Here is an 11,241-nt window from a genome sequence, read left to right as displayed (position 1 = left end):
AGGAGATTGATACGGGATCAGGAGAGGAAATATAAAAAGAGAAAATAAAAAAAAAAATTTCTGTGTACTACAGTTAGTACCAGGCATTTCTATGTGAAGAATTCACAAAACAACAATTGGTGTAGTCCATAAAACAGTAACAGAGATCAGATGAATGACAGACAGATAGTTAGTTAGTTAGTGCTGGTTAATGACTTGTTAGTTCTCATGGCCAAAGGACAAAAGGACATGTTTGCAGCTGGAGTCGCTGTGATACCAACTCCAACCTCCAGGCTGCTGCTAAGTGAACATCCTTTGTCACTTCACCTGCTGTTCCCTCCTCCGTCATGACGTCTCTTCATCTCTACCCTGAGCTCTTATTCTGCTTTCTGCCCCGAGGCCTGAGTCACATCACATCACTGTCAGCTGTCACCTGTTAGTCAGGTGTGGTCACCCCGGAGCTCAACTTTCACCAGGACGCAGAGGGGAGGAGAGGGGAGTGGAGGGGAGGACAGGGGACGGGAGAGGACGGGAGAACAGTTGTATGATTGACTGAGGAGCAGGTACAAAGAGGAGGTCTAAATCATCATTGAAGCTCTCCTGGTCCACTGCAGATTCTCTGTCATATAAATCACTTGTTAACTCACTGCTCTGCTCCAGTGCAGCAGCAGCAGCAGCAGCAGCAGACACAGACAGCGACCACACCAAAAAAAGCACCAGGCACCAACAGCAGCAGCAGCAACAGCAGCAGCAGCAGCAGCAGTAACAGCTCACTCATTTTCTACCAGTTTATTTTAGGGCTCAAAAATACTTTGCACCTCTGAGTGTGCATTTCTACTGCTGCTGCTGCTGCTGCTGCTGAGGTTCCAACCTTAGCCTGAATGTGGGTGTGCACTTGTCTGCGCGCGTGTTTCTCATATTACTATAACAGAAAGCATCTGACTGGGCTGTGCATTGAGAGGGGACGGGGGAAAGGTAGGGGAGGGGGTGAAGAAAAAATATCAATTTATATAAATGAATAAAACAGGAATTCAAAAGATGGAGGGGACTTCTATGAGGGGCTAAGAAAGAAGAATAGGTGCAGTTTACACAGGGTGAGGAGGGTGAGGAGGGTGAGGAGGGTGGGGTCGGCTGGTGAGTCTTCATATACAACGCTCAGAGGAAGACAGAGGGAGAGAGAGAGAGAGAAAGGGAGGAGAGAAGTTACATGTGAGTGGAACGAGGAGGGGACGAGGTGACGAACAAGGAGGTGAGGAAGAGGAGCGAGGAAGAGGAGACGGGACGGGGGAGAGCAGTAGAACAGATGAAAGATGATAGATGGCTGCGCTGTGTAATGGCCAGGGAAGAGGAGAGGTGAGGATGGGGAGGAAGAGGGGAGAGGAGAGGGGAGAGGGTGAGGAGAGGCTTAGAGCCAGGAGGAGAGAATAGAGGGAGGAGGAGGGGAGGAGGGGGGGGGAAGCTGTCAGGATGATTTGAGTCTGCCCTCCACGGACCCTGACGCTGCACTTTTCCCAAAACGGTCGTAGGTTTGTGTGTGTGTGTGTGTGTGTTCTCTCTTCAGACCAATCCAAATAAAGATGTCGTGCTCAGAGACAGAGCAGAGAAAAAGAAAAAAGACGACGAGCAGGATCGGCCTGAAAGACTATGAAAAAAATATGAAAATATAAGACAACACGTAGGTTTGGTGTCTGATCATTTATATCTGATCATTTATAAAAAAAAAAAAAAGAAAAAAGATCCCGACAACTGATCGAGTTAAATCACGGGTTCCCAACCACCGGGCTGGGGACCAATTTCTGGCCATGGATCATTCAGTACAGAGAAAAAATAAAAACGTTCTATTAAGTTGTTTTTTTATTATTATTTTAATTTGTCTGTGTGGTATTTTAATTTAAATATTAATAATTAAATATTTTCATTGAAATAATTTTAATATATAAATAAATATAATAAACACGAGTGAAAAACACTGAAGACTGGACACAGTAAATAAAAACCAGTGACGGACGGACGGACGGACGGACGGCTCTGCTCATGTCATGTGATGCTGAACAGGAAGTCACGGTGACTAAGGATTAGCCACGTCCATATTTGGCCCCAAAGTTTTCCATGAAAATCACTTCTGTTTTCTGTGGTTCTAAAACAGCTGCTGTAAATGACTTCTAATCAAAACATCAGTGGGCGTTCGCACCGGCAAACAATGGGAATTTTAATTCTTGCTCAACACACTGCCGTCATCAGCACGTCTGGACTCGAACCTCCAGTGTTTTTAACCCGACGGACGTTGCTAGTTAAAACAGCTAGTAAAGCACGTTTTTTAAACGTGTGAGACAAAGACGGTGATACCAGTATATGTGTGTGTCACGGGGGGGGGAGGGGGGTTGGGGCTGCATACTACATGTCTGAGACTGCACTCAGCCTCATGACTCTATTCAAGTCGACCCCTCCCACACACACCCATACACCCAGTCTGGTTTTCATGACTCGTGAGCACGTCTCTCAGTCCTCACCTCGACCATTAGAACTGTTTTCCTCATAATCTCATAATCTTTAAACCTGGTTCTAATCCCAGCTCCAAACTGAATCTGTGACTTCATTTCCAGTATAGTTATACCTCGACCTCCCCCCTCGCTCCCCCGGACCCTCACCCCCACACCCACAAACATGCGGCAGACCTAAATAGCCCTGCGGTGTGGTCTGTTAGTCTGTAGACGTCCCTCTGACCTCAGGTCTGAACAACTTGTCAGGAGTGGAACGAGTCAGCGCTAAATACACCAGCAGAGACACACGTCGTATCTGTAATTAATAAATCTAACAGAGCCCCCCCCGGCCCCCGCAGCTACGGGGGTGGAGGGGGAAAAGAACACAACATAAAACTGAGGCAGGGATTGGATTAACTGCAGCGTAAATCAGGAGGTCGGGGGGAGACGGAGGGGGAGACGGAGGGGGAGACGGAGGGGGAGACGGGCAGGTTGGTGTTGGTCCTGCAGAGAGACTCGACAGTACCGATGTCTGATTCCAACAAAGAAACCAAATGGAATGATGGGAACATCTGAATGGACCAATGAGACGCGTCGTTCACTGATTGTGAAATGATGTTAAAAAAAAAAAAGAACAACTACAAACATCATCCAGCAAAAAGAAAAGATTTGGACTGAAGAAGACTTTTCAGTATTTCCTGTCACAAAACTCAGTAAAAGTCACGTTTACAAATAGATTGGAATTTTCAATAAAATGTTTCCAAAACTCTGTGCGTCCCTGACAAACGCTGGCCAATCAGAGGCGTGCTTTTCTTGACCATAAAGTTTTCTTTTCGAGGACAGCTGTAGTGAAACGACTTTAATAAAAAACACGACTGATCTGTATCAACGTTTTTAGTCTAAATTAGAGAAAACGCAGCCCAGATGCTGATAACAGGAGAACCTGGCAACCAATCCAATGTTATCTTAAAGAACACGATGTCAAAGGCCTAAAAACTATAATAATACATTTATATTAAACTAACTTCACCATCTGAAAAGAACAAACAGAAATAAATCCTGAACCCAAATCTATTAAAACATTTGCAGTGAAACAAAAACCTGTTCGGCTGAAGATTTATGTTGTTGAAACTTTTTGACATTTTGTTTTTTTTATAATTTCCCCCAAATATATATATTAGCATCTTTATGGTTTATTTTTATCTGTGGTGGCCGTGTTTGTTTTATTTATTCTGTATTAACTGTCCTTTTTATTCCTCTCACCGTTCAATAAAACACAAACAGCCAAAAAAAAAAAAAAAAGAAAAAGAAAATGAAAAAACAACAAGAACCCTGGACAACAAATCCTCCAATCTGTGGAAACACTCTGTCCCAGAACAGTAATGTGGCGTAATTAGACTTTATAATTAGAGACAGGGGACCGAGGGAGGTCTCAGAGAGATTATTATGGGATGGCAGGAGCCAGGAGGAACAGGAGGAGAGTGGGAGGAGGTTCAGGGAATACACCCAGCAACCCTTCTGCCAGGACAGGTCAGTAGAAGCACAGTACTCTGCAGATAGGAGTACTCTGTATTTGTACTCTGTATTTGTACTGTCGATGTTTTTCTTCTTACCTGCAGTCCAGTTTCTCGATCTCAAAGTGCGGGTTAAAGTTCAGGACGATGCGTTGCAAGGGCTCTGGAGCTGTAATGATCCAGCGGCAGTTCTGGTGAGGCGGGTACTCGAGAGGGTACCCGGGCGTGGTGATGTACCCAGCGTCGCTGGCATCAAGAAAACCGCCGCACGGTTCCGACGCTGCGGGATGGGAAAAAGTGGGAGAGGATTAGAAACTGAAATCATCCGTTAGGTCGGCGGTTCACAAAGTCTTTTTCTGCAACAACAGCCTTTTGTAGACAGTTCTACTGCCCCCTGCAGCCCCGCCCCAAATATGGCATTTAAACTGCCCCCTGCAGCCCCGCCCCAAATATAGCATTTAAAAAAACAAACATTTATTCTCACTGAAAAGGAGGAAATAAAATCATTTTTTCCCCATTGTCCCACAAATAAAAACTTTAAAAATGTATTTTACCCGTAGCTGCCCCGACCTCTGCTATAACACAGAACCCCCATGGGGCCCCCGCCCCCCCCTTTCGGAACCTCTGCATAGGTTAAATGCAAATATATAGTATAAAAATATAATTTTTTAGAACTCAACAGTTCCTGTTATCTCTAGGACAAAAACTGCTGAGCAAAACAGAACATCATGTAAATAAAGAAGTATTTCATCAGATAAGTCTCGTTAGCGTTAGCCTCCGTCTGGTACCGTCCGGGTCGACGTGTGTTGTTTATCACCAACAACTTAAATCATAAAGTCAGGCTTAAAGAAAAAAAAATACTTTCAATATTTGTTTATGATGCAAGATTTGGCATTAGAGTCAAAACAGATAAAAACCAGATAAGAGTTGTGTTTTCAGAGACAGGATGTAGGAGACAAAGACCGGTGTGTGTGTGTGTGTGTGTGTTTCTGTGCATTTAGATTTTTCAGAGCATGTGGAGTCAGTGTCACTGCAACGACATGGGAGCACAAAGATGCTATTCTGAACCAGTACTGACACACACACACAGACACAGACACAGACAGACTGAGCCAGGATACTGTCTCTGAGAGCTGATCCACTTGTCAGCGCTCATACGTTTGTGTCGTGTCATGAACAATGGCCGTCATTGACGGCTGCAGAGGCAGCCTGACATAGATGGGTAACTCTACTGTATACCATCTATGGTACTATTGTGCATTTTGCTAACTGTCCAGATTGACTGACTGTGGCAGTCTACGTCGTGGGCTGAACGTCTTCGTTGATAAAGACCCAGAAACATAACTGTGACATAGACGTGTCTCACAGGAAGTTGTAAAGTGTTTCACTTCTGCTGAGTTAACCTCCATCATCATGAAGAAACATCAGTCTGACTCTGTGTTCGTATTTACATGGACAACAACTGTACCGCGAGCCACACTTTGGTTTTTACACTAAAAACACTTTTTGCAAACAGACAACAGACTGTACTGTTCATTTACATCGTAGTTAAAACACGTCACGTCACAGCGTTTCTCCTCTGACGATCAATCCTCCCAGGTCTGTATTGCTGTTTCACTCCAGACCAAACCAACATCCTGAATCAGCTAAGAAACCAACCTGATTTAAAAAAAACAAAAAAAACAAAAACAGCCTGTAATCATTATTTACTGCCACCGTGCTGCGCTGTGACACGGCCAAGTCCAACTACTCAGCAGAATACATGTTTTAATGCTATTAATAGAGGAGCTACTGTAAAGTTATACTTGGAGAAGAGTCACTGTACACACACACACGCACACACACACACTCGGTTTAAACTCTTAACCAGATGTAACTGTAACATTAATATGAAGCCAAGGAATAAAAAAAAAAAAAAAAATCAAACGACGTTTTAAATCACATTAAATTTGACAGTGAAAGATTCAAACCAGGAAAATAAAAATAAATAAAACATCTAAACACTTTTACAGCCCACACAGACTGGGACAGACCTGGAGTCCACACCAACAGACGTCATCCTTGTTCCTCTACACCAGACCTGGGCAAACTACGGCTTGTGGGCCAGATACGGCCCGCTGGGTTCTCTAATCCGGCCCACCAAACACTGGTACAAGGTCTGGTAAAGACTGACGTCACTCCTTCTGTTTCATGCGTTACAACGAGTCCACTGAAATGTCTGTTGATGCCACTAGATGGCGGCAGACATCAACATGGGGGTGGGAGGGTTAAAAATATATTTATATAGACTAGCTGAAACACAGAGCTGGACATTTGTCAAACCAACTTAAGTCTAGCTAACGCATCAATCCTTCGTACAAACTCTTGCGTCTTCTTCTCTGTTTGCGATGGTCGAATCTATGTTGATCCTGTAACCTTTGATGGTATTCCTGCGCCCCACCTCTCTTTATCGTTAAGACATTTGGCCACTAATCAGTTCACACTATTAGCTTGCATCCAAATTAGGCTCAAGAATCTCAAACATGTCAGAACGACTGAGCCCGAGGACGGCGCGGTCTGTCCCCTGTCGCAGATTAACAGATTTTTGTGCCAACCAAAAACGCTGACTGTCCCGTCTGCCGGTCCAGGCTTCACCTTAATGGGAATTGTGGGTAAAATCATCTCCAAGTGTGTCCTCAGTTTAACAAAGTCTTATCTGACATCGACCCCACGCTGTCTGCAAACAATCAGTTTTCGCGGCGGTCTATCCTCCTCCTATCACATGATCTATCTCCGTCTGCCCGTCACGCCGTGCCGTCCACGTCCTCCTATCTGTTGCTGATCTCCTTGGTGATTCAACGATAACAGGAATAGAGTTACACGGCCCTAATAAAGTGGCCCAGCACATTTTAACCCAACACCACCTGGATTAGTGCTCAACAACTGTGGAATCTCACAGCAGCATCGTCTTAATTCCACTTTTACAAGACTCAGCTAAAGAGCCCTGACACACAGACGCACCGGAGCGAATTAAAGACCGGCTCGTTATCCCCGACGTAGTCAAAATGACACTTTGTGAAGACATGTTTTTCATGGAGATTTAAACCTTGGAAGATGAGAGGAACCTGCACTATTTTGAGATTTATTTGGGTCCTTAATGTCTAAATAAAACGTTAGCAACGTTGTATCTCGTCTGTCCTGTTCTCAACGGCCAGTTTCTGTGCCTTTACCTTTATATGGTAACAGACGGTGAAAGCTCCGCCCACGTCTCCTGTCAGGGACAGCCGTGAGGACAACCTGAAGTCACCACGGCCACAGCTGAGAAAAACAACCAACAGCAGATTCTGACGGGCACTGGTGACGACGGTCAGTTTTACGACACACAGATCATAAAACCTCAGGCTGACGTTACACAAACATTGTTCGATTTTTGGAGTATTCTTCTTCTTATAAAGACTAATAAAGATAGTAACGTGTGTGTGTGAAGTATTGTTATGGACTTGTATAAATCATCTATCCACACACACTTGTCTAACAATCGTCACGCCCACCACACTTCCAAGAGGTCACCTTATGTTGGATTACAGGACCTCTTGACACAAAGTGCTAATTAACATATTGTAATTGAATCTGCTGTTGTTTTCCTGAGTGGAGCACACACACACACGCACACACACACACGGAGAGATAACAGATCGTAGTCACGTTATAAAGTGACGCCGAGGCGGAGCTCGGTGTTGAACACCGCCTGCTGTAATAAAACAGATGTAGGAGGACTGGACAACATCTGTCTTCTGGAGAGGACACGTTACTATCTCTGTGTCCTCAAGCCAATAAAGTGCATAAATGAAATGTTCGTACAATGTCCGATCGATAGCAATGCTAATCTGTATTCAACGCAGCAGTGTGAGCTGTATGCTGAAAGGAAAGTGCAACGGTGGAGAAGTGGGAGGACAGTAGAGATGCTAATGCCTGAAAATCCAAGTCAGGAATTATCACACAGCTAAATCATAGAGAGGGAGGGGGGTGGAGGGGGGAGGGGGACCTGCATGGACGTTAACCCATCACAGAATCCTTTCCTCTCAGTATTAGTTCACTAAATCCAGTTTTTAGTGATTCAAAACGTCAAATCAACTCAATGAAATGTTAAACTCTTTTAACTTTGAACAGTAACGTCTTTATATCTGGCAGTTTGTGTTGCTGTTCTTGCCCAGGACGCCCTTGAAGACCAGGTCAGTGACCTCCAGGGGATGTCGCTGGTGAAAGAATTGTTACATTAATCAAATACAAATTACAAATTGATGGGAACCTCTGCCGTCAGCAGAGCTGGATTTAGAACAAACTCCCTTTCTCTTGACCCCAGATCTCACACACGTTGCTTCCTCCTCAACCACAGCAGCTTGTGTGAGTCGATGTGTTTACGCCACAGTTTCGTAACAAATGTACAAATACTAAATGGCTGATCAAGGCGTTTGCTGAAACATCAGTTTGTTTACAGGATAACCAGCAGCAGTAAACGATGCTACGGCGTCGTGCCGGGATATGAGACAGGTCACTGTATTATTTATGGCTCTCTGCCACGTTTAGCACTGCCTCCATATAACACATAGGCAGCCGGTTTACTTCTGTACAGACACATCAACACAGACGCACACGCTGTTCTCCAATGAAATCATTATTAACCAACGGCACCCGGAGCAGAACCTTCACACACAGACATAAAGGTAAAATCAATCAAGATTAAGCCAAAACATGTACAGACAACAGAGCTAGTGTTAGCAACAACAGACACCAGAGCTAACATTAGCCACAGCAGTCCTGATAGAGCCAACAGAGCTAACGTTAGCTACAGCAGTAACAAATACAGTGTAGCTAGCCCACAATATATATAACAAATACAGTGTAGCTAGCCCACAATCGACCAGACGAAGAAAAGTCTTCAAATGTTGAACATAGTAGCTGTAATTGTATTGTGACTTTGTGCTAATCTGTGAATGTAGTAGAGACGACAATTCCCAGAAAAAAGTAAAAAGAACCAAAACAAAACAAATGAACACTTTTGTTATTAAAGTTATTACGTCCAGATATAGAACAGAAAAGAACTCTCCATGTGCGTTGACATCACTGACCTTGTTTCTGAACCGTCTCACAGGTTACAATCGATTCGCTCCGAGGCAACGACTTTGCATAAATTGCATTTATATCCACTCACTACAATCTGTAAAGACATCAGTGTCTGTGGTTGGACATGGACATGAGAGAGAGGGGTCATTATGGTCCCAGTGCTGAAAACACTGTAAAAATGAGTCTTGCACTCTTGTCGTTCTGACAGGAAACAGGTCCCTGAACGCAACGATCAATACTGAACATCTGCATTAAAGGCCAAAAGAGGAAAATGCTAATTTCTTTATTGATTACTGAGCATTATAACTATTTACTATGTATTATTCAAGAGAATGGCAGGGATCCAGCATCACAAAGTACTCCCAAAATGCCTGTAGCGCAGTTACCTTAAAGTGTGGAGATACAGACACATTTGAACTAAAAGGCTTATGCGTGAAGAAACGCTGGAAATAACAAACCAAATGTCTTCTTTGGATTCAAACCAAGCAGCTTTTAGTCAGAAAAAAGAAATCGGTAAACCTTCGAAAAAGACGAGAGAAAGAGAGAGGAGAGGGAGGTAGAGGAGGATGAAGGGAAGACGGGTGAGTAATGCCAGAACATCTGTCTCTCATCATCTGAAAAGAGAAAGTCAGCAGCTCAGTAAAGCTCACAGGACAGAAAGTACGATCCCACAAACACACACAGGTGGGGCTGTGGTTTTCTCGAGGTGACTTGCACTAAGCCACAGTGGAAACTATCAGGGAAAAAAATGTGTTTTCAAGTGGAAAGAATAAAAAGGAGAGCGAGAGACGGAGATAACAACTTAGGAAATAAGAATGGGTGTGTGAGGCTGAAAAATGACCTGACCTGCACGGATATTTAGAAAGAACAGGCGCTGGGGTTGAAGTGCGGACAGGAAGAGGCTGAGAGACAGTCGACATCCCAGAGGAAGCAGAAATGGATTAACAGAAACGTTCACTGAAGCGGAACAAGACAATGACCAACAGAGCAAAGAGAAGAAGGAGGCAGATTAAAGATGTGGAAATTTATTTTAATTAGCAACTAACAGCTTCGGATGATTAGCTTCGAGTGGAATCGCGTTATCATCCAGGTATTAAGTTACAGCGTGAGAAGGAACGTAGCAGCAGATGGAGCAGAAGATGGCGATGCAGGAAGATTTAAAAAAAAAAATCTCCAGTCAAATCTGACAACAGATACGTTTGAGTCGTCTACAAATCTAGCGTGTGAACGATGCTATGATACGGCCCTGATTTGTTGAGAAGAAGCCAGTCTTCTCAACACGTCTTCTAGTTAGGTCTTAACACAAGTGATGTTTCCATTAAAGAATTCTTTTTTCTCTAAAGGATAAAGAGAGTAAAAAAAGAAAAATCAACAAGTAGGTCAAAACTTTTAGCCAAGTTTCAGTTCTTACAACCTTCTTCTTCGTCTCCTCATACATAAACAAAAGTTTGTTTATGTTCAGTGACCTGTGAGAAACAGCCTCACATTGTCAGCCAACTGTTTTAAGGTTGTTCGCGAGTCTCTGAGCGGCGAAAAAGCTCGGTGATAAATGTCGCCATTTGACTTCTGTGGTGTTTGTGCTTTTTACTTTGAAGCTTCTGCCAAACATCAGGTCAGGTGCTATAACAACGACAGAGAGCGAGATACTTCTGGTGACATAAACATCGAGTCTTTTCGTGTCTCTACAGTCGAGTCTGTCGCAGATATTTACAGACCGGCTGGTGTTTAAGATACGTTGAAAAAGATCTAGTTTATTTGATGACAATAAAAGAGAAAAAACATGGATGTTCTACTCTGAAAAGTCTCCGAGACCGTGGAGTGGTGACGATGAAGAACACATGGATTTTTAAATTAAGTAGATGAAAAGGGAAAACAATGAGGGAACAAACCGTTAAAGAGATTTTTTTTCCACTGCTGTAAAGACAAGGCAAGAAAAAGGTGAGCAAGGATTCTTAATCGGAGCAAGAAAAACACCCAGAGAGAAGAGGAGGTGAGGAGAAAGAGACCGACTGCAGCACCGAAGGGGAGGCGAGGCAGCGTGAAAATGGGGAAACAACAGGATGATGCAGTGTGAAGGCGTGAGAGAAAAGAGGAAAACAACCTGTGGCCTCGCACGGCGCTGCTCTGCTGGGACCAGAACCAGGACACAGATGGCTTAGCTGGTA

At 43.9% G+C, this 11,241-nt stretch overlaps 1 protein-coding gene across 4 annotated transcripts in view; it reads right to left on the bottom strand.

Annotated features, from left to right (window-relative positions):
- LOC103392487 (neuropilin-2-like) overlaps positions 1-11,241 on the bottom strand; it is a 74,016-nt gene that overhangs the window by 56,226 nt on the left and 6,549 nt on the right. For all 4 annotated transcript variants that reach the window (XM_008329108.3, XM_008329109.3, XM_025063644.1 and 1 more), the window contains exon 2: positions 4,073-4,253. In XM_008329108.3, the coding sequence (XP_008327330.1) occupies positions 4,073-4,253 (181 nt within the window). The remainder of the gene's footprint in view (positions 1-4,072; positions 4,254-11,241) is intronic.

The sequence above is a fragment of the Cynoglossus semilaevis genome, chromosome 16 (genome assembly GCF_000523025.1).
Source record: "Cynoglossus semilaevis isolate Cse_v1.0 chromosome 16, Cse_v1.0, whole genome shotgun sequence".
Lineage (NCBI taxonomy): Eukaryota > Metazoa > Chordata > Actinopteri > Pleuronectiformes > Cynoglossidae > Cynoglossus > Cynoglossus semilaevis.
This window is presented reverse-complemented; position numbering and strand designations above follow the sequence as displayed.